The sequence below is a fragment of the Doryrhamphus excisus genome, linkage group LG15 (genome assembly GCF_037039965.1).
Source record: "Doryrhamphus excisus strain RoL-2023G ecotype Guam linkage group LG15, RoL_Dexc_Guam_v1.1, whole genome shotgun sequence".
Taxonomy (NCBI): Eukaryota; Metazoa; Chordata; class Actinopteri; order Syngnathiformes; family Syngnathidae; genus Doryrhamphus; species Doryrhamphus excisus.
Window position 1 is genome coordinate 6,230,249 of NC_136371.1, and position 24,446 is coordinate 6,254,694.

General features: G+C 40.8%; 2 protein-coding genes across 7 annotated transcripts in view; one reads left to right on the forward strand and one right to left on the reverse strand.

Annotated features, from left to right (window-relative positions):
- The window catches only part of LOC131104023 (myelin transcription factor 1-like), an 89,088-nt gene extending 75,295 nt beyond the window's left edge, over nt 1–13,793 (reverse strand). For all 6 annotated transcript variants that reach the window (XM_058050703.2, XM_058050706.2, XM_058050704.2 and 3 more), the window contains exons 1-3: nt 13,674–13,793; nt 13,075–13,165; nt 12,316–12,413 (exon numbers count right to left, since the gene is read on the reverse strand). In XM_058050703.2, the coding sequence (XP_057906686.2) occupies nt 12,316–12,409 (94 nt within the window). In that variant the 5' untranslated portion in view covers nt 12,410–12,413; nt 13,075–13,165; nt 13,674–13,793. The remainder of the gene's footprint in view (nt 1–12,315; nt 12,414–13,074; nt 13,166–13,673) is intronic.
- Nucleotides 13,794–13,883: 90 nt separating this feature from the next.
- On the forward strand, nt 13,884–21,868 carry tbc1d22b (TBC1 domain family, member 22B). Its single transcript, XM_058052340.2, has 14 exons — nt 13,884–14,186; nt 15,518–15,574; nt 15,791–15,983; nt 16,217–16,340; nt 17,079–17,246; nt 17,349–17,419; nt 17,537–17,665; nt 17,737–17,802; nt 18,050–18,164; nt 18,290–18,396; nt 18,472–18,547; nt 18,683–18,810; nt 18,980–19,075; nt 19,829–21,868. Exons 1-14 carry the CDS (start codon nt 14,131–14,133, stop codon nt 19,955–19,957), a joined length of 1,515 nt encoding a protein of 504 aa, XP_057908323.2. The 5' UTR covers nt 13,884–14,130; the 3' UTR covers nt 19,958–21,868.
- Nucleotides 21,869–24,446: the final 2,578 nt, after the last annotated feature.

Here is a 24,446-nt window from a genome sequence, read left to right on the forward strand (position 1 = left end):
CTTGTGAGACTCAACAGTTTTTTTAGTTAGCACAATTGTAATATACGTCACTTTCTATATTTTTATTATTATAAAAATAGATAGTAACTAACACTAATGAGATGAAGCAGAGCACACACACACAAACCCTGACACTCACACACAAACCTTTTCATACTTACTGGAACTCTTGCTTACTCAAACCACATGAGGGGAGCAGACCCCATACCGTCAGTCCAATATGTCCATGCAATAATGCCATCAGGAGGCATTTCAACCGACATACTGTTAAGCCCCTTTCAGGATCAACCCTTTTAGTGGCCTGAATACAGAATAAATACACTCGGTTTTGAAAACACTGTTATAAGTACTCCAGTTACACATTCTAACAATATTACCATTGTCACTTTAAATGATACCATAGAAATCATCAGACCTAACCTGATCTTATTTCACACCACTGTAAACAAGACAAAAAAATTAAATGTATGTATAGCAGGGGTCTCAAACACGCGGCCCGCGGGCCAAATGTGGCCCGCATGACACGAGTTTGAGGCCCCCGCTTTGATATGAAAGTTTAATGTTAGTGCGGCCCGCGCAAGTTTGATATGGATGCTGTATGGTATCATGTACCCAGAAAAAATTATTACGTTTGATTAATGTTCATGTTAAAGGTTAAATAACTGTTAATAGTTATCCTCCCTATCCGTGTGGAAGTGGTAAGTTTTTGGCTATTTAAGTTTAAAGGAAATAACTTGAAGGCTACCGTTTAGGTCGCTAGCTCTCTAGTTTGCGAGTTAGCATGTGTCTCAAGACCCTGCAGTTGCGCAATATGTTGTAAATAAAAAGAGTATAAATGTGACTATAGTCGTGTTTTGTCATGTCTACAGGGCTCTAATAATGCTTTGTTCATTTTAATCTGAAAAACATAATTTGTCTACCCACCAACTATATGTGGTTTCTTAAGTTTTTATTATTTGCCGTTTTATTATTATTATATTTATTTATTTATTACTGATTGATTTTCTTTATTCTTGATTTGTTTATTTATTTTTCATCTTATTTTGTGTAGAAAAATAAAAAGTAAGATATTTGATTACAGTGGAATGTTTTATCAGAGCTTTTCTTGTAGAAAATTGGAACCAAAGCGAAGTTTTTTACATTTTTTTTTTTTAAAACCTGATGCGGCCCAGTCTCACCCAGACCCGAGCTCCAGTGGCCCCCAAGTAAATTGAGTTTGAGACCCCTGATGTACAGTGAAGAAAAGCGAACACACACATCTTATTTGCCATATCGATCATATGTCACCATAGACAAGTTGACCATGTGTATTTTAAAAGGAGCAGCTCGTATTGACCAAAACACACATAGCCAGGCTTAACACCATCCTGTTGTTTGAAGAATTTCTGAGAAGATAGTCAAACTGAACTGAACTAATGTTGGAATTTATTAACTGTGAATTGAACTGAAATGAATCAAAGATGTCTGCCATTTTTTTTCCCAAATTCCTAAACAGGTTTTCAAAATATGACATACAATTTAATGTAATGTAATTCAATCATCATTAATGCACTACTTGAATTACATTATCTATCATCAATTTAACATTTCCTCTCAGGCACCATGCAGGTTGTAATTTTCCTCAAAGCTACATAGTATTAAGGTCAGAAAGGGAAAAAAAAAAAAAGATAACATACTAAAACATTAAAACGTTATGCTAAAAGATGCTAATCCAATGTCAAAAAAAGCCTTGAAGGTTACAAGCTAAATCTGTGGTAAATTTCCTCTGCACTTGTTGTATAGAAAGGTATCATTCTGAATCCATAGTTCCATTGATGAATAAATATTTTGCAAATGTTGAGCGCCTGGTAGCATAAATAATGTGTGTACGCTATACTGTATGTTTTATAAGCCCTGCAGTTGCGAGTACAAGTAGACTAATTAGTCCTTAAGGGACGAAAAACACATTGAGAAAGGAAAATTAATGATCCTGCACCAATACAATATAGACAACTGAAAAGTGAAACAATTACAAGACAGTAGCTAAATGACTTTGAGTGGGGCAATAACAGAATTCATTTAGTTACGATAAATAGAAAAGTGCTTCAAAAGACCAGCAGAGTTTATGTCAAAGGCAAAACAGAAACAGAGAGACGAGATTGAGAGTTGAGATCAATGGGAAATGCAGACCGGCTCACAAACACTTGCATAAAGTTCAATTTATGCCAGTAAGAGCTATTTCAATGTGTGCAGCCGGTCTGGAGAGGAGGTCACGGCAATGTGTTCTCACTTTGATGACCTGTTGAACTCTTCAACATAAAGTGTTGTGGATGCCATTGGTTAGAGTGGTTCCAAGTAGGTAAAAGGCCTCGTGGAGAAAAGAATACTCGGTCACGGCACAGAAAAGGGAAATGGAGCAAAGGCTCTTAAGAAGCTCAGGGCGTGGTCTCCTTGCGTTTGAATTTTATGCTGCCAAAATTTGGAACAGTCTTCCTAAAGATGTGTGACAATCATCAAAATTGGTAATGTTGAAATCCAGTTCTGTATCTGCATTCTTCACTTTGATTTCATTTTGAATGTTTTGGTTTTATTGTAATGATTTTAGGGCTGCACGGCGAACGAGTGGTTAGCGCGCAGAACTCACAGCTAGGAGACCAGGGTTCAATTCCACCCTCAGCCATCTCTGTGTGGAGTTTGCATGTTCTCCCCGTGCATGCGTGGGTTTTCTCCGGGTACTCCGGTTTCCTCCCACATTCCAAAAACATGCTAGGTTAATTGGCGACTCCAAATTGTCCATAGGTATGAATGTGAGTGTGATTGACTGGCCACCAGTCCGGGGTGTACCCCGCCTCTCATGCCCAAAGACAGCTGGGATAGGCTCCAGCACCCCTCGCGACCCTCGTGAGGATAAGTGGTAGAAAATGAATGAATGAATGAATTAATGATTTTAGAATGAAATACCTTGTGTACGTATTGAGCCTTGCCTATCCTTTAAATGTTAAGCAGCAGGACATCCAACCACGTTCTATATACTTAGTATACTGAGTGCTGTCTTTCTGAGTCTTTCCAACACTGGTGATAATGGATTCATTCCGAGCCCTTCCCCTTTGTGCTATTTTTCTCCTATCCCTACGTCCTCCACGCCATCTATTTGAAAGAAGGCCCTGCATTTAAATTACACAAGGCAGTTTACTGTAAGAGTCCACCGGGGAAATCGAAGAAGAGAATAGAGGGGGAGGGGAAGGATAGGGTGGACGTAAAACAGAGTTATGGGAAATAGCAGAGGATGCGAGGCAAAGTGCATAGAAAGATGGAGAAGATAGAGACGGCTGGAAGAATTGGGGTGGGCAGTAAGGGAGATAGTGTTTGTGAGGGAGAAGAGGAGAATAAGTGGATTCGGGAAGGAAGGGCAAAAGGGCCTTTGTGAGGGACATTGATTGAATAAAGAAAAATGAAGAAAAATGAAGTAAGCAAAACAGATTGGTATTGGATGTTGCTGTATTGGCATACGGAGGGTATAGGGCTTTCTGCATTAACGGAATCACGGAATTGGCCAATGAAAACGGATTCTTGTGAATGAAATTATGTCATTAGCCAGAAGTTTTTCCTCTTTCCGAATGACTTTTCCGAAAACATGGTATACATGGAAAGGAATATTCCAGTCTCTAGTCTACATGCACCGCTATAATCAAACAGAAGAGTCAATGGGGCATGCGCAGTAAAGAGTAAACATCAACATCATGTGATACCAACTTCCCCGAGTTTTTCTTTCACTTGTTGGAATAACTCCGTATTGTGAGTTTTTTGTTTGTCCAGTATTGAAATTTTAATTTGGATCAAAAACAAACTTTTGAGAGAACTATTGAGAACGTCTCGAGCTGTGTGTTACGTCATAAAAAAAGAATGAAAAGAATGAAAGAGCGCACCCGGGATACATTTAAACAGGAAAAGATAATATTGCTAATATTTTATAATTAGGGTGGCACGGCGGTCGAGTGGTTAGCGCGCAGACCTCACAGCTAGGAGACCAGGGTTCAATTCCACCCTCGGCCATCTCAGTTTGCATGTTCTCCCCGTGCATGTGTGGGTTTTCTCCGGGTACTCCGGTTTCCTCCCACATTCCAAAAACATGCTGGATTAATTGGCGACTCCAAATTGTCCATAGGTATGAATGTGAGTGTGAATGGTTGTTTGTCTATATGTGCCCTGTGATTGGCTGGCGACCAGTCCAGGGTGTACCCTGCCTCTCGCCCAAAGACAGCTGGGATAGGCTCCATCACCCCCGTGACCCTTGTGAGGAAAAGCGGTAGAAAATGAATAATTAAATTTGGGATATGTTTTATATAGATATATATTTTCTTTTTAAAGACAAACTGGACAAACGTGAATAAAGTATAGAAGGGTTTAGATTCTGTTCCACAGATGGCGGTAATGCACACCGAAGAAAAACACAATGAAGAAGAACGCACCATGACAACTTTCCATTTGAGCGGGTAAAGGATTAGGAATATTCCACCCCTGTGAATCCGATTATTCATTCGGACTGGCACTTTTCTTTCGGAATGAAGTGTTAAATTCTTTCCTTTTGAGCAAATAAACCAAATGCAATTAGAGTATTTGGGTCCATGTATACGTGGCTAGTCTGAGAAGAGAGAAAGTCGACCCGGTATTGACTGTTGTGACTTTGGCAGGTGCCATTTTCTTTTGTTAAGTTTTTTTGGATAGCTTGAACTTAGTGCCGACTTCCGCTGCGCTCTGTTTGCCTGCCTCGGCTGCCCCTCCTCACTACCAAGGGCACAAACAGGCCATTATGCCAGACGGGGGGAGACATGACTTCCCTCTCTCTCCTGCTCTCTTCCTGTGCCTCTGAATGAAAGGAAGTGCAGAGGAGACTGAAGTGTAAAGAGTCATCTGTCTCCACTGCCTCTCTCAGACAGGAGTGACACCACGGCTGACAGCAACAGCAACAGTGAAAAGCAACACTGCAGAATTATTCATGAAGACTGAAGAGCACACTGTCTATTAAAGTCAGGGTTGCTTTTCAAAGCCATCCCGTTTGTGAGTTACTACCCAAAACTTTACCCACCTGGCCTGAGAAAGGAAGAAGCCAAACTAAAGCTCTGTGTATCATAGTGTCTATTCTCCAATTTGGTTTTGAAAAGTTTGCAGTTTGTCACAAACGGTGCTCTGTTGATGTGCAAACAAGTCAACTTTGTGTGCTGGTGGGCGATGCTTTTCACATCGAGGCGCTACACTAACCTGTCACTCAGTGAAACTCTGTTACTTGGTGTAAACAGTTCCTGTGCAGGCAGTAAGCTTTTCATGACAAACCTGCCTCAATCACACCAACTGTCATCAGTTTTTAAAATGACTTGTTAACTCACTCAAATGCAAATGTACTTTATTTGTACTGTGAAAAAACACTATTTAATATAAACAGGTTCAGATAGTATTTTTAACAGGGTGAAAAGAGATGAGGTCGCTTATCCGAGGACCAGAGAAGCCCAGACATCCATCACCTCAGCTACTTAGTCCAGCTCTTCCCGGCTGATCTCAAGGCGCTCCCAGACCAGTTAGGGACACAGTTAAAGACCTCTTGAGACACTTCTGCAGAGGAGCAGAGGAGCCTACTACTAGATTTATGGAAGATCACATATAACAGTGGGTAATGTTATGATTTTCGGGGCTGTATCTGGATCAGCGGTGTGCAGTCAGGGCCAGCAAGGCCTTAACTGCGGGCCTAACTATTACAAGGACTGACCAACATTCATTCATCCATTCATTTTCTACCGCTTTTTCCTCTCGAAGGTCATGGGGGTGCTGGAGCCTATCCCAGCTGTCTTCAAGCGAGAGGCAGGGTACACCCTGGACTGGTCGCCAGCCAATCACAGAGCACATATAGACAAACAACCATTCACACTCACATTCATACCTATGGACAATTTGGAGTCGCTAATTAACCTAGCATGTTTTTGGAATGTGGGAGGAAACCGGAGTACCCGGAGAAAACCCACGCATGCACAGGGAGAACATGCAAACTCCACACAGAGATGACCGAGGGTGGAATTGAACCCTGGTCTCCTAGTTGTGAGGTCTGCGCGCTAACCACTCATCTGCCGTGCAGCCCTAAAATCATTCATTCATTCATTCATTCATTCATTTTCTACCGCTTTTTCTTCACAAGGGTCGCGGGGTGCTGGAGCCTATCCCAGCTGTCTTCAAGCGAGAGGCAGGGTACACCCTGGACTGGTCGCCAGCCAATCACAGGGCACATATAGACAAACAACCATTCACACTCACATTCATACCTATGGACAATTTGGAGTCACCAATTAACCTAGCATGTTTTTGGAATGTGGGAGGAAACCGGAGTACCCGGAGAAAACCCACGCATGCACGGGGAGAACATGCAAACTCCACACAGAGATGGCCAAGGGTGGAATTGAACCCTGGTCTCCTAGCTGTGAGGTTTGCGTGCTAATCACTAGACCACCGTGCAGCCCTAAAATCATTCAATAAAACCAGAATATTCAAAATGAATTCAAAATGAAGAATGCAGATACAGAACTGGATTTCAACATTACCAATTTTGATGATTGTCGCACATCTTTAGGAAGACTGTTCCAAATTTTGGCAGCATAAAATTCAAACGCAAGGAGACCACGTCCTGAGCTTCACATTTTCCTTTTCTGACCAACATTTTAAACTTAAATGTGTTCCATTACATTGTATTGATTTATCCCAAACAGTCATTTTGTAGCTTGTTTCTTGGCTGCGGTGCTTCCAGTAAGTCATCTGTGTATGTTTTTTTTTTTTTGGTCCAATCAGATTTCAGCTTCAATGTGTTGCCATATCAATATAATCTGTCCAAGGCCTTTGGAATCAGAGGTGTTGGCTCATGTCACATAAACACAAACTTAATATAAATATAAAGATCCATTGTCAGACTGTCAGAGGAAGGCATGCCAAGAGATACCTTCCAAAATATATAAGCTAGCTGTAACCCTGCTGTAAAGGATGGAAAATCTACACTTCAGGGGTTGCAAAGTTCACAATCAAGAGCCAGCCATGATGCACCGTGATGGGGGCACCCCACCCCTGGAACTCCCTGGAGGCCCTAATAAATGTGGGTCACATAGAGCTTTGTGTGTGAGTGTGTGCAAGAGAATGTGTGTGTGTGTACTCAAGACAGTCAAGTCTCAGACGGCATTCATATAATGACGAAAAAAAGACTTATTTCTCAAAGCGTGTAGTCAAGCATGACCATTAGCACCCTCAGCATGTAACCCTACCCTAGTGACATAGCAAAAAATACTACAGAAACACAATAACAGAGTAAAAGGAACGTGGGTAAGATAATAGCGTATGTAGGTTCACACAAAAAAAAACAAATCCAGAGTGTCTTGTTTAACACTAAAAGCGTCCCACTGAGCCGCTCGGCGTGGACTTGCACTACGGTGCGGTTTCTAATATCCTGCCTTACAGATTCCTGTGACTGGGCCATGAATACTTCATGGATTTCCTGAAAACACAAAGCCCTGTGGAACTAGCAAACTCAGTGTGTGGGTTCCTCTGCAGGTCACTGTGCCAAAGTGTCTCTGCGCTATATTTACTCGACATCAACCTGTCTATCCATGTGCGCGTGTAGGCGTGTGTAGTGGGGTGGGGGGGCGGTCGTGGAATAAAAGAGCATTTGTATGCAGAAAGATGTTTGTATATATATGTACATATGTATGTGTGTATGCGCATATTTATGTGCAAATCTCTGTGTATGCATTTAAGTGCACGTGGGGGTGGGCGCATGTGGTATGTATGTATGTATGTCCTGATAAATAATTATGGTTATTTTATGAACCTGGTGCTTCATGTGTGTGTGTGTGTGTGTGTGTGTGTGTGTGTGTGTGTGTGTGTGTGTGTGTGTGTGTGTGGAGGTGAAATAATCTTTTCATATAATGTCACATGTTCACCTGCATGGACCAATGCTCAGCCTGCATGAAGAATGTATTCAGCGTACCAGAAGAATCATGATGTCTCACACTGGGCACGGGTGGGGGAAGGGTGTGTGTGTGTGTGTGTGTGTACATGTGAGGGAGACAAAGATGACCAAACACTAGCTACAGACAATATGTTCTCCAGATTTCTTGTTTTAAGGGGGGGCCGCAATGATCATTGCCGGAATGTGGGTTTAGTAAATAGGATTCAATAAACAACTAAAATGCTTTTATTGTGAAAAGTAAAAATGGTGCCAGGACACTTGAAGAATAGGTGCACAATGAATGTCTTTTTTTCCAGAACTTGACATATGGTGCACACATTTTCTCTCTCAATGTCAGATCCCACTCCTCACATGCCGGCAAATTGCCACACCTCCCTTCATCAGTCCCCCCCCCCCCCCCCCGCCCTATTCTCGTTCCTCGTGTCCCCATCTCTTCCAATTCTCTCCTCTTTCTGAAAGTCATCTGCTCACTAAGCAGTAAGCAACATCACGGGCCGCTTGCAGAAATGAGAGTATACAAATGATTTGTGGCATAGGCGTCCCACATGGCGCCAGCCTCGGTGAGTCTGAAGATGCGTGTGGACGTTCACGGTGGGGATGGGTGGGTGTTGAGGGGGACACTAATGTCCCTTTCACCTTGTGTTTCTCTAGCAGGTCCATGATGATCATTTTTACCCAATTTCATCGCAAATGTGTTTCACAGGCAAGGGCCACCAAGAGAAGAGTGTGCTCAAGAGCGCATGAGGGAGAATGATGTTTGAGAACCATGCAGTCCACTTTGCTGTACCAAGTGGAAGGAGGGGGGAGTTGGAGTAAACAAGGGCGCATAAGGAGAGGGGTGGGGGGTGCATCTGCACAGTGACCTTTCTCTGATTCAATCTTGCTGATGAATCCTAATGAAGGATTTAATAAAATCACAGTTTACAATCTATCGCTGCATCAAAGCGTGCAATCCAATTCAAAACACATACCCATATTGCCACAAACAAATCAACACCGACATACCCTTCGCCGTAAAAATAAGTAAGCAACAAATGAATGTGTGAGTGGGAAGCCAGGAGAGAAAAATTAGACATGCAGGAGACTGAGGGGCTGGCACATTCGTTCCAGCTGTAGCCTAATGTCACAACTTGTCATATTCATTTGGCCCTCTAATGAGGCTAAAGTCAACAAGGTGCAGCACACATGAGTGGAAAGGCTGCTGAGGATAATAACTAGAAATGAGCAGAGAGGAGTAGACAACACAAAACCACAAACGACCCGGAGAAGGTCCTAATAGGAAATCATTTCAAACATAATCAAGTTGCAGTGACAATCGTTATTAAAAATAACACAAATGCCAAAAAGATTTGTATGTATTCAAGTTGGTGAAGTGCAATTGCAACAAACGTGAATCCTCTGCAACAGTGACATCTGCTGGTCAAAACTACAACTGCACAAACAGATAGACAGCGTTAAGCGAACACATTTTGGTTATGTGTGATATTTCATAAATGTTATACATTAATCGTTTTGCACAGTGATATATAATTGCTGCCCCAAGGCCTCTTGTGTATATTAATAGGGTAGACATGCTGTGTATAGCTAAATAAAGATGATAGTCTAACTGAAAGGTCCCTCCATGCACCATTCCAGTGCCCCTATATACCAGAATCTCCCTGCTGCATCTGCACAGTTGGTTAATGAATAACACTCCTAACTCCATCTGCATGGCATTCACATGAATGGGACCAAATCCACATTACCAATATAAAATAATAGAAAAGCGGGGATCTCAGAGGAATAGGTACATTGATTGGATGTAAAATGTAGGGTCTAACTGGCACCTGCATCTGAACAGCTGTGATTTCTCTCTGATTAGACTTCAAATTGCAATTACTCTCTGTATCAATAGCACACTTTAATGAGACAATTTGTGGCAGAATACCAATCTACGTTAGCTTGCGCTGTGCATGGTTTAGTATGAAAATATGTGCTTGTTTTTTTTCCAGAAGGCCGAGTTGATCATGGTGCAGGGGCGACAGCTGCGCTACAAATCAGAGCCCATTTACTGGTGACAGAGTCATTAAAGCCTGTTCATCTCATAAAACACAATGCACATGGTCAAATACAACTCACTCCATTCACGCTCATAAGTCAATCTACCCGGGCACACACTCGGCGTTGACATTACAATTGCACACAACCTCTCACAAAGTTAAACCGAGCATGTAAACTAGGATGGTTATAAAGATGCTAATCATGATAATGTCACAGAGGTAAAAGGTAAAGATGAATATTTGCTTCAAAATCACCACTGCTACTCTACTATACAGTGGCACACTGTGTATTATTATTTCTTTATTTAGTTTTTTTCCCATGACACCAGGTTTTCATGACATGATAATAAATAAATAAGCATAAGTCAGCAATAAATCCACATGCAAGGTATGATTACAACCCTTCTATAAGTAGAAGTCTATTGACTGTCGGTCAAAGATGACACTTTCATCTTCATACCCACAAGACAATATTATCTAAATATCTATCCATGCACATCACAAAAGAGTATTCTACAAAGGATATCCCCAATGATAACCCATTCCCTCACATGTAAAGCTAATATGTTGCCAGTATTGTGACACTAACACTGTTATTTACTGGCTTCATCTTTGACAGTTAGTGTTATTACCAAGCTATTGATCAGTGCGCTGATTTGCAGATGGAGTGGAAATGTTGACTAATTAAAAGTTATGGTAATAATTTATGGGCGTTAACAGTCATTAACACAACTGGAAAATTTGCTAACTCGGACTAACATCTTGCGGCATATGCTTGATGATTTATTGCAAATTTATTGTGACTTTCTACATTGCCATATGCATCTCCCCGTCACAAATTAGTGAAAGGATATTGAAGCTACACTCTGCATGCACTGTGCATGGCAGCAGAATATGCACACATTAAAAAGGATTTGTTATGAATAAATGTTACTTATCTTAACTTAAAAAAATAATAAAAAGTAAAGTAAAAAAAAAAATAATAATTAGGGCTTGTCATTGGAGAGTTCCAAGTGCTCACTGACCGGGAATCAAATTCACAACGTGAACATGTTTGTCTGCAGTAACATTAGGTCAGGGGTCTCAAACACGCGGCCCGCGGGCCAAATGTGGCCCGCAGGACACTAGTTTGAGGCCCCCGCCTTGATATGAAAGTTTAATGAAAGTTGAAAGTTTGATATGGATGCTGTATGGTATCATGTACCCAGAAAAAATTATTATGTTTGATTAATGTTCATGTTAAAGGTTAAATAACTGTTAATAGTTATCCTCTCTATCCGTGTGGAAGTGGTAAGTTTTTGGCTATTTAAGTTTAAAGAAAATAACTTGAAAGCTACCTTTTAGGTCGCTAGCTCTCTAGTTTGCGAGTTAGCATGTGTCTCAAGACCCTGCAGTTGCACAATATGTTGTAAATAAAGAGTATAAATGTGACTATAGTCGTGTTTTGTCATGTCTACAGGGCTCTAATAATGCTTTGTTAATTTTAATCTGAAAAAAATAATTTGTCTACCCACCAACTATATGTGGTTTCTTAATTTTTAATTATTTGCCGTTTTATTATTATTATATTTATTATTACTGGTTGATTAATTTTCTTTAATCTTGATTTGTTTATTTATTTTTCATCTTATTTTGTGCATAAAAATAAAAATTAAGATATTTGAGAACAGTGGAATGTTTTATCAGAGCTTTTCTTGTAGAAAATCGGAACCAAAGCACTGAAAAAGTTTGTATATTTTTTGGTGTTTAATAAATGTGTTTTTTTTTTTGGAAAACCTGATGCGGCCCAGCCTTGCCCAGACCCTAGCTCCAGTGGCCCCCAGGTAAATTGAGTTTGAGACCCCTGCTCTAGGCACTCCATTAACCACGCCTCCCCCCACTCTCCCCCAGGTGGCCCCGCCCCACTATTTGAGAAGCACTGATTTAAAGGGACAGTTTGCAACGGGTTGCCCAGCTGCCTTGAGGGCACTAACATTCTACTGTTTTTAATTCGGTCAAACAGAAAATTTTGTACAATCTATTTTCAACCACTATTGGGAACATGTGCTTGCTGGTAGTGGTTGACATAATTGTAATCTTGAGCATCCGGTTGCATACAGTCTCTTTAATATGCAATTGATGTCAATCTATAGGGTTCATAAGATATAAGAATAAGAAATAAGCATATGCAGGAAGGATTCTGTGTTATGAAATAAACTGACATAATTGACAACATATATTTCCCATTTGCAATATAGTCACAGGCCCACAACAAAACAACACAAGTTCATTTCCAGCTATAGTGCAGTGTTGCTTTCTTACCTTTCTCAAAAAACTGGCAATCCTTCATGGCCTGATCACAATAAAAGAGTGGTAGAAAGGTGATTGGTGACCCGCTGCCTTCATACATCACCATATGCCTGGAGAAAAACTAAAAATTAGCATTATTTGAACGATTTTTGTATTCATTCACGCAAACAACATCAAAGTGCAAAATCCTATGTAACTATAACACAAAAGATGAAAAAAGATCTCAAGATGACAAGGTCACAAAGCAGAGGTTCATCTTCACTTTTTTTTTTAAACTATAATGCTATACATTCAGCAAAATATAAAATAACCGCTGGCCTTAACTACACTGAGTATGTACCATGTTGACATACAAACCTAGTCTCTTCTGTACACACTAGGGACAGAAATATTACTGGACAAGGTCAGGTTTAAAGTGAATCTGCTGAGAAGAGGAATCTCCTTGATAGTTGTCCAACAGCTAGGAAAAAGTTCAAAGTCAATGCAGGATCTTGTTTGGTAAAATGTTATGCGTGGAGCCATTCTAGCGGTTTACGGAGAGTTCAGCATCGTCCTGCTGTGTGACTTGTCTTCATGTATCCCCTCTCAGCCAGCTCTTGTTTTCTCTGAAGTGACCACTTCACAGCACAGCACAGCACACAAGGTCATCTTAAGGCCATGTTGAAAATCTCTTTTTTACCACTAAGCTATGGTGCGTCCAACAAAATGAGTGAATGGAGCTATCCTCTGTTAAGAGTGAATGGGAATTGAGTCCCAAATATCAACACTCACCTGGATGTTGTCAGTTAAAGTTCGTTGGCTACTGGACTATGTGAAGACAGGTGTTGCAGTGATTTCACTAAATAAACAAAGACGAGAGCACCTGCAATTCAAACACAGGCACACCATGAAAAGTCACATCCCATTTGCCAGCATTTGAATACATAGAAATTGTCAGTGTGTCTTCAACTGGACTGAGTCATATTGTTTTAAATTACTTTCAGTTTTATTTGCTTGCTTATGATCTTAAGACATGCAACATATAGAGTATTTACAGTAAATAATGGGTGGCTTAACAGGTTTCATTGAGAAAGAAGAAAGTCTGCCCTCTAGTGAAAGGAGGCTTTAAATACAGCACAAAAAAGAGAAGTACTATGCTCATCAGATAAAAGGTCCAAATGCAGAAGAAATGTTTTGATTTACGAATTATTTTGTGAGTCAACTTTAACAATGCATTAATTTTGTTTTCATTTCCTTCCTTTTATGATCGTGTTTCAGCTCTAATATTCCAAATTGGCTATTAAGCGTATGGATCTAGTTGTGGTCAACAAAGTTAATTTGTTTGTGGGTTTTGGTTGCTCTCCTTTTTTTTAAAAGTTTGTGATTCCTACCTGGTAAATTTTGAAGGCACATATAAACAACGCAGCAGGCCGTTGAACAGTGTGAAAGTGAGCCAAAAACAGGGAAACAACAAAGTTTCCAACAACAACAAAGTTTCTAACGTCTCCGCGCTGCGCGTTTATAACGACATCCAGGACCCTCCCTCGCGCTCCCCCTATTGGCTACTCCCCCTGCACCTGTTTGTCCTTTTCACCAATCACATTCTTGGATTCAGTGTGTCTCAAGATGGCGACTTCCATCGACTCGTATTATCTCTGCGGTTGCTTTTAAACGATAAACAGTGTTTCTATTGGTAGTATAAACTCATGCCAAGGCGGGAAACAGACAGAGTCAACAGGACCTGACCTGAATGGACTCGAATGACTGGCATAAGCCGTTTCCTCATGGTTGTTCTGTGCAGGGAACCGGTCTTAGTGTCGGCCTGAGGGAGTGCTGTCATATCCGAGTATGGCCACTGAAAACAGGATAAATTTTTGGAGGAGAAGCGCAAAGGTTCCCGGAAGGTAGGACTTCCCCTGCTAGCTTTTACTGATAGTCTTGATGTTGTCTGGAAGACCTTGTACCAGACCTTGAACATAACATGTAAGGTGAGTTATCTGGCTCAGTGTGGCAGCAAATGAGCTGTCATAGTTGTGGATTTTTATTTTTTATTTTTTTACATATGTTTACATATTTGTCTGATAATAGTGAATATATATTCCTGGGTTTCGTTGTTAGACGCCCAGATAGGCATCTGTTAGTACTCGCATGTAGCCCCGCCATATGCTGCTTGTGCTGGCGGGTGGAGTGCTAGCAAAGGCTAACCGACTCTGGCTAAGTAGTTCTGCTAATTAGCATAAGCCCAATAGCACTTGCCTCCTAATAGTGGCTACGTATGAATGTCATTGTAATGGCATGTCAGTTGAACTCACAACACAAGTATGTAGCACCATTTAGTGATAGAAGTAGCCAAAATGAAACCATCTGCATTTGGTTTCAGATTCATTACAAATAACACAACAACGTGTACCTTGTATATTGGTAATGTTACCATTCTCAACCCAGGTTAGCTGTGAACTGGAGTTTATCAAATTAATAATCTTTCTAATAATTTTAATTTACAATATGCTAAGAGTCAGTAAAACAACAAGGTGAAGGCTGAAAATGGCCCCCAGGCTGCACTTTCCACACCCCTGACCCAGACCTTTTTAAATAATCTTGAAAGCTAAGTATCATTGACATGGTTATATCATGGAAGGCAATTTTATTGTTGTTTTACTTTAGTAGTTTCCAATCAAAAACAAACTGGAATGACATAATGGACATGGAAGAAGAGGAAGAAGAAAGAAGTCGTTTTGACAGTTAAATCTAAAAGCAAACATCTTCAAACGACTCTTTTCTGATACGCTGTGGACCAGACTGCTTCATGTTGATGTGGTCTGTCCAGGGCCTGGTTGATTGACTAAGCAAAGCAACAACTTTCAGATTAATCAATTATGAAAGTAATCACTAGTTGCAGCTCTACGTTACTGTATGTTTGAAAGGGGACACCAGCATCTTGCCTGTTCTTGACTTGCTCCTGATAAAACAAGTCTGACAGACTCTGGTGTGGTTAGATAATGAGCCAGCCCAGTTCCGAGGCAACAACTTTATCCTTTCAGTTGACTTATGCAAACGACAGGAACAAACTTGTCATCCTTACAGTGACAGCAGACCACGTCTGTCAAAACCACTGGTTGGGCATTTTTTAAATAATAATAATGAAAGCCCTCACCCATGACTCATAGAATGCACAGAGAAGAAAAGGTAGTGATGTATTTGTAGGCATATGTAGTTCACATGTGGTCTTCTTCAGTGTGCAGCCTGTTTATGGAGCACAGCATCCTCCCCTGGACCCGCGACTGCGACGCCTGTAAGTGCTCACAGGCTGTGGACTGCATGCAATCATGTTGTCTGCATGGATGCCTTTCATTTCCTTCAGTTTGATTTGGTGTGCAGCCAGATCGTTTCCCACATTATTTTTCCCACATTTATGTTGTATTGTATGATTGTATACTACCCACACCACCCCTCAATAAAAAAAACGAATGGTTTGTTTCTTGTTGGTTTCCTGCCTTTGCTGATGCAGATATCCCAAAGACGCAAAGCTGAAGTTCAACAATCTCAAGTCTAAAAAGACGTCAAGCTTTCATGAGTTTGCTCGCAGCACAAACGATGCTTGGGACATTGATGACGATGAGGGAGATGACGATTTCCTTGGCGGGCCCGCCCTCTGTTCTTCCCTGCCGTCTGGCCCACACTCTGTGTTCACTCAAAAGCAGGTAACTACTAAGAAGAAGCTTGATGTGATTTCATTTAGATCGATAGACTTCCTTTATTGTCATTACACAATAACACAGCAGTGAAATTGCCAACAAAATGTCGTTACCTGTCTCCTGTATAATAATAATAATAATGTGGAGAGCATTTAGAGCAGTCGCAACATATGAACAACAATTTTCAGTGACCAAATAAAGAAATTTAAGTGATACGCTGCTTCTTTTCTGCTGAGCAGCAAGGCATGACTGGGGTCACACATAGTGGAATGTCACACTCAACAGAGGAGGACACGGAGCACAAGCACATCAATGGCAAAGTTGTCAAGTCAAACAGCGAGGTCCACCTCTGCACGTCCTCAGGTAGGAGACTAATATCGTGCTGAAGGTCCTACTGCGTGACTAACCATTGAGCATCTTATGAAGTGGCTCATGGGAAAGGTAATTATAGATTTGAGGTTGTTAGGATTACATCTAGCATCTTATTTTGAGTCTATACAATAGATGATTGGTTCCCAAAGTAGACTACATACCCGAGCCACCTCAACTGGTTCCTCTTGATGTGTTTTTTTTTTTTATACATGAAGGTCCATTTTGTGTTGCAATGCTTAAAAAAAACAGATTGTTTAATAAACAAAAACATGTTATCCAATCTCATGTTGATAGGTTTATAAAAAAACTTTCAAAGGTACACTTATATAGATACCATCTTCTTTATCTGTGATCAATTAACTAGTTAACTATGGACAAACTATAATTAATTGTGATTAAATATTTTAATTCATTGACAGCTCTAGTAAAAACGCTAAACCACTCAAAACATTGTTATGACCAATATTAGGTCAAATAATAAGGTGATTTGCCCCCATTTAACCAAATTTTCTCTTCTTAATTGTCACACAGGTTTAAAATGTTTGTTTAATATTTTCCTACAATGCATGTCCCAGTTCTGCAATGCTATCGAGCTGTATCGATTGACTCTTGATTAAGATGTATCAAGTTAACTGAGCTATGCTTAAAATGTCCCACCTCTGATACCACATCGCAATATCCGACCAATCATCTTGGATGTTTTCCATTTGCTTGTCTGGCCTTCGACAGTTCGCTCCACACTGCAGAAGCAGAAGTCTCTCCCGGTTCGACCCATCATCCCACTTGTGGCGCGCATTTCAGACCAGAACGCGTCAGGAGCCCCTCCCATGACAGTGAGGGAGAAGAGCCGGCTGGACAAATTCAAGCAGCTGCTGGCTAGTGCCAATACTGACCTTGGTAGGACACAGCACATATATGTACATGTACATATATGTATATGTACATTTTGTAAGTACTAGTTGTGATGGTACTAATTGTGCACATTCTCATGGATTTCAGAGGAGCTCCGGAAGCACAGCTGGTCAGGTATACCAAGGGAAGTCCGTCCAATCACATGGAGGCTTCTCTCTGTAAGTTTCATTATACACAGTTCTGAAGTTCTACTCCATAATTTACTTTAACTGAGTCTGTGTAGCTCGTTGCTTTCCTCATACCCTCCATCACCTCTCCTCTCTGCTCCCCATCAGGGCTACCTGCCAGCCAATAAGGAGCGCAGGGAGCTAGTACTCAAAAGGAAGCGAGAGGAATACTTCGGCTTCATTGTGCAATATTATCACTCCAGAACAGATGAACACTACAAAGACACATACCGACAGGTGATTTTACAGTTGACACCGTAATATGATCTAAAAAGGAAGCTTGGGCATTAATTGTCCCTTTTCTGTAGATTCACATCGACATTCCAAGGACCAACCCTCTCATTCCATTGTTTCAGCAGCCCGTTGTGCAAGAGGTAACAGCTGAATAAGCAATACAATAACTTCTCTGATCCGTTTCATCTATAGTTCAAGCAAAACAGTGACAGATATCACACACTTCCTTTTTATACACAACCGGAGTGTAAACCAGAGTGTATACACCAACTCCTAACACTCAGTAAACCAGTGATTTTTTATTTTAAACACATACCTTTTTATAAGTTTGACGTGGATGTTATTTAGATGTTACTTAAAAGTAGTGTTGTTGTCTCTTCCTTTTAGGTGTTCGAACGTATTCTCTTCATCTGGGCAATTCGACACCCGGCCAGTGGTTATGTCCAGGGAATCAATGATCTAGTCACACCCTTTTTTGTTGTCTTCCTCTCCGAGTTTGTCAGTAAGTTGCTAGTGGGAAAATCAGACAAGTATACATATATATATATATTTGTATTTCTTTATCCATTGTCAGTTGATGTCATCATTCCCAGTGTTACACTCTCACTTAGTTATTTGCTCTTCCAGTGGAGGACATGGAGAACTTTGAGGTAGCTGCCCTGCCGCTGGACACTCAAAGAAACATTGAGGCTGACAGTTTCTGGTGTATGAGCAAGCTGCTGGATGGAATACAGGTCTGTATGCATATACTGTATGCATGACTAATATTCTTAAAATGTGCTGGGTTTGTGAAACTACTGTTATTTTAGGACAATTACACCTTTGCTCAGCCGGGAATCCAGAACAAAGTCAAAGCTTTAGAGGAGCTTGTCAGTCGGATCGATGGTAAGCCTGTCCTTTGTTCATCCACTGACTTTAAAACATACCCAGAAATCCCATTCTTCATATAGAAGCTAATTCATGCAGAAAGTGAAAGAACACATTTTGGATTTTTTGGTGTGTACGTGTTTCTGTCTCCAGAGGACATTCACAATCATTTCAAAAAGTATGAGGTGGAGTACCTACAGTTTGCTTTCCGCTGGATGAACAATCTGTTGATGAGGGAGCTTCCACTGCGTTGCACGATCCGTCTCTGGGACACCTACCAGGTGGCGTATGCACCATGTTCCAGACTTAAGTATATAGAGTCTTGAATAGGAGCAAAATTACCCAAGAATGCGCAAATGTTTTTTTTGTTGTTTTGGTATGTTTAGTTCAAACTTTGGAACTATGTTTGTGTTGTATTGGGTTCATTATGCTTCATTTGTCTTTTCACAGGCTGAAGCAGAAGGATTCTCCCACTTTCACTTATACGTCTGCGCCGCATTCCTCATTGAATGGCGCAAAGAAATTCTGTCTATGATCGACTTTCAGGTATGCATAGTCATAGTCTTAGTCACCATACTTGATAATATGTTCATTTTGAACCCCAAACACCAAGGCTGATTTACAGTAAACAAGCCTTGGTCTTCCTGGCATTGCTTATTTATGGGATTTTTCTAGGCTTCCCTGTAGACCAACTGACCTATTAATCGTGCATGACTTAAGTAAATTTACTTAAGTAAAATTTAGTAACCACATGTAATACAATATCCTTTTTATTGGTTTATTCGATTTTCACACACAGTTTAGCAAGTTTTGCACCCTGCAAAACCTGCCACAAAAAATATCTCATCGGGGTGGCGCGTTAAAGAGCTTTAGATTGGTGCAGCATTCGGGGTGGCGAGCACTTGGCAGGGTGCGGTAAGTTTTTTAGGCTCGTGTTGTGATCATACTTCAAGCAGTGGCAGATTGCCTGCACTCAGTAAACGCAAACCTCCGTACCCTGAAGTCCTCAGGAGAGCTTAAGATTGTGACTAATCACAGCGGAGTGTGAGTACAAGTCCATCAATGTACTCGTTCTTACATGGACACAGCATGTATATAAAATGATAAAACGCTGTAAGAGGAGTTTCAGAGTCAAAATAGGTGCGTCCCAATGACGTGCATTGTTAGCTGGCTCATATTAGGGATCCCATTGGGTACTGTCCTTTTAACCACCAGGACTTTGAATGCCCAGCAGGATCTTTCTAACTGACTTTCACATCAGTGTTCCTTGTTGGGGATTGATTTTCCTTTGCTCTTCAGGGCCTTCTTATACTACTGCAGAACCTTCCCACAATCCACTGGGGTAATGAAGAAGTAGGCCTCCTGTTGGCTGAAGCTTATAGACTGAAGTACATGTTTGCAGATGCGCCCAGTCACTACAAGAGATAGGCATTCTGTGCTTAAAGATGTGGACTTGATTCTTCAACTCACTTGAACTCTCTACGTCTTAGACGTTCCCTCAAAGACAGTGTTGTCTCTGAGCCTTCGAATTAGCCTACTAAGACAGTCCTGTGATAAGGAACCTCATGATGAAGGTCACACTGGAGTACGGAGGTCCACACAGTGAATAAGGACCGTTTGGACTGGACTGGACTGTTACACTATAAAGCACATGCCTATGCCATCTTGCTCCAGTCATGCAAGTGATTGTTTCTCCTGTCTAATGTATTTTCAGAAGAACATTTTGTGATTTAAAGGGATGATGAATGTCTGTGAGATCATCCTGGTTAAACATAGTTTATTTTTATTGATTTTGAAGTTGTTTTTAAGGAGCTGCAAGGACACGGAGAAGTACAATACAGTACGTGGATGTAGTTTTAACAGTTTAAAGCTGTACCACAAATAAAGTAAAACCTGCGTCCCCTCCCTTTAGACACAAGTTGCCAGATGTAATTAGAATGCCCCGCACCGCACAATCAGCCAATCAGACTACTCTGCTCCAGAGAAAGGTCCACTTAATCTCAATAGTTTATGGATTATGCTGAACCCCCTACTTTATTTCATTGTGTTTTCAGAGAAGTACAAAAAGTAGCAAAAAGATTAAGCTTGTTAATGTTAGGAGGTGACTTGTAGTGTCCCACAGCTTGAGGAGAAATGGCTCACCAGGTCAATGTAGCTTTAGAACTCATATTGAGCTTATTTTATTATAGACGTCACACCAATTGGTTTAAATTGAATATTTTAATATTTCAGTTAAGGTCAAGATATAGCTCATGTGATTACTTCAGGAGTTGGTATTTCAGAGTTCTGATCCTTGATTTGATACACAGATAAATAATTTATAGTCATTACTAGATTAGTTTTGCTCCAACAGTATTGACTGTGTAAAGCGTGTTCTATGTACTTCATGATTTAGTCAGTGGTATTGAAGGACAATGGTGAGTATTTTAATTCAATTCAAAGTATGTCAGACAGTCCTGTACAAGCATCGCAGCTAAAAAAGTATATGATTATGCCTTTGTGAAGATGTGCTCCTGTCTTTTACGATGTAACATAAATGCTTCGTCATCAGCTCCGCTTTTTATGTCTTTGTTTGATTCGTATTTGCAACATTGGAAATAACGAATGAGATATGGTGATTGGTATAAGGGAGCAATCTCCCATTTAATCTTATGACAAGAAACATGAAATGAAACATTTTACAATTGGAAGATTTGACAATCATAAACTTAATGATGATAATGATATTTTCCATAAATGGGAGCAGGTAATAGTAATGTAGAGCAACTGAATGCTATGGCATGCTGTGTATGTATCTCATGCCTGGCTTGTATGGCAGCTATATAACAAAATTGATGTGCAGGATTCATTTTATTTTATTCTAAAATATCACTTCATCCATAATAAGGCATAGCTACTGATAGAGTACAGTATTTATAGTAAATAAGGTGCTGATATTAGGTACTACCATGTACCTAATTTGGAGCAGAAAAAAATCTGCTTTGTTGTCCATCAATGTTTTTATTTTGTCAGTTTTCTTTTGTTTATATATGTGGTAGTATATTTCCTTGCTTCTTCATTCAGGTGCAGTTTCACTCATGCCTCTGTGTTATTTCCACATTTATTTGTTTTTTCGTACTTATTCAATACATGGTGTTGTTTTACCTGATTACTAAAAAAAACGTACTAATGAATGTGTGTTGTTGTTTAATCAATATATGCCAAATCTTTCTTTGGGCCAATGCAAGCTGGTTTAGAATAAGTCTGTAGACAGTTACTTCAGCCTTAAAGGGAGTGTTTTAATTATTACAGTATCTGCTGTATATTATGTTTGTTTATATTAAACGATAATTTTTTTTTGGGCAATCATGTTGTCTGTGGTTTTCATTTCATTTCATGTGGTTGTCTTGATATGTTAGAGGTCATAAATAAAAATGCATTACAGGTGACAATGAACAGTTACAGTCGAACGTTTGTGAGACACAGTTTGTCGTGTTTTTCAGTGAGAAAGCGCCCAAACATTTGATTGGATCTGTACAGGTGAGCGTACGTAAGTAAGATATGGGAATCTCAAAAGCTGATTGGTTGCGGAAGCTGTCCGCACTAGAAAAACCCAAAGCTGATTGGTTGTTGGATAATGACGTCACGGAAGCTGTCCGCACTAGAAACGCCCAAAGCTGATTGGTTGTTAGATATTGGCGTCACGGAAGCTGTCCGCACTAGAAACGCCCCCTTAAAGTTTGCGTTCATTTAAGGGGAAGGAGAAGTGGTTGTTTTCGCCAGCCAATAGCCGTGTTTTGGACTTTCAGAATGAGCTCTTCTATCTGACCACACAACTGTCGAATAACGTGTGTTTAGGTGGCAAGGTAGGGTGTTTTATTTATGTGTTTTTTTAAAGGAAGACTGTGTTAATCCCAACGTGTTTGTTTTGCTAGCGTTAGCCACGCGCTAGTGTTAGCAGCCGCGATGTCAGCGGCAGTTGCTTAAACTTCCCGATAGTGGTTGAGGCATTTTATACTTTTCCACTGGATTTGCTAATTTTTATGTTAATTAAGTGATATACATTAGGGAAAAACTGAAGCTTGCAAATGTGCTAAACTAGTGTAACTTTAATTTTATGGCTACCAAATCATTTTATTGGTTTCTTATGCTTTGGTGATGCTATATCGCAGCAGGAGAGACGCTGTGGACGAAGCATGGATGGAATCAGCTGGAGCACAACAAAGGCCCGGGGGTCATTCGCCAGTAACAAAGTGAAGGCTTGTTCGCTCATTGTGTTTGTGAAGAATGTGGCCTAAGCTTCAATGATGCCACAGAACTGCTGATCCACCAGGAAGTTCACCTTCCCTTGGTTCGTCTCTGCAGCTACACAAGTGCATCAGACTTTATTTCCATTTCCATGTTCAACCCCCCCCCCCAGTGAAGCCACAGTCGCCCCATGGCCATCCTTCCCTTGTAGATGCTAACCTACAGAATTGTTGGAGATGTTTTACCCATACTCAGGCACTGATGCATTAGCATCACTTCAATTAGCCATCTCGTTCAGGTATATTGTATGCTAGCCTATTAGTCCTTTCACCACCAGTTTGTGAGGCTAACATGAAGCACTTTGTCTCAGGACCCGGGATACCTAATCTTGTGTGTCAGATCTGTTCAAGAACCTTCCACACACAAGTAGGGGTGCAACGCCATATGAAGTACAGTCACGGAAAGGAGCTGTTGAAGGCCCAAAGGGGAAGGAGTCTTGCTACAAATCAGCTAATCAAGTCCAAAAAACAGACAGTGGGCGGTGCTTCCAGCGGCATGGTCTTTAGGCACACCTCCAAGCTGTGTATGCACCGCAAAGAGAAGCAAAGCATAAAATCGCACACAAAGAGAAAATTTGTCAGTGAGAGCCAGCCTGTGGCGGACAAGCGCAGGCAAAAAAATGTGTACCCATGTCGAAACTGTGGCAAGCTCTTTCTACATCATCTCTCTCTGAATGCACACTACACTGGACCTTCATGTCTCGGTGCATTCAAAAAAGGTAAAGTCACAGGAAGTGCCACCAAAGATCCCCAGTCACCAGAGCACAGACCAAATGAGAAAGTGAAGACCAGCCTGGCACAAGGCAAGACCGTCCGAGCTGGCCCAGGGAGGCCTATGAAAGAAGAAGAGGAGGACAAGGTGGATACGGAGGGAGAATTCCCCTGCCCCTCGTGTACGGAGGTTTTTTCCCTGCAGTCCCAGCTGAGGGAGCACATGGAGCTCCACGACTCCTCCGAGGTGAGCAGAGAGTGCAGCGTTTGCACAGAAGAGATGCACACTTTCAAGTGGCCGGCTTCGAAAAGGCAGAGGTTCTACCACTGTGTTCCCTGCCAGGAGGGCTTCTCCACACTGGATTCCTTCTTGGAACACTGTCAGAAGCACCTGGAAACCAGGGAAGAGGAGGAGGACTAGCATGGCCAGCAGAATCTCATTTGCCTAGCTCACCAAAACGACACATTTTGTGTGTCAGCGAGTGGAAAATCGTGTTTATTTCTTACACTTGAACTGTAAGATTAGACATCTGACACATATAGGGTAATACAAATTAGGGTTTCAACATGTCCCCTTGCATCTTTCGATAGTCCTACCCAAATACATGCCTTTTTATGAACTCATCAGTAACTTTGTACAAGTGTGGTTGGCCACTTCAAATTTTGATGTGAGTTTTTCTTTATTTTTCTGCTAGTTTTTTTAAAACAAAATCTGCTGTGAATTGTTTTTCTACACTTTTGAAACTTCCATTTGATTTTCTAAAGTGATTTATACATGTTTGGGTTGTTCAAAGAAGGCATAATTAAACAGCCTGAAAAGACTCTTGTTGTATAATTATTTTCGAATGGGATAATAGCTAATATGCTTAGCTTTTACTTTACCTTGAAATGTATTGTGCAGTAATATTATATTCACTAAC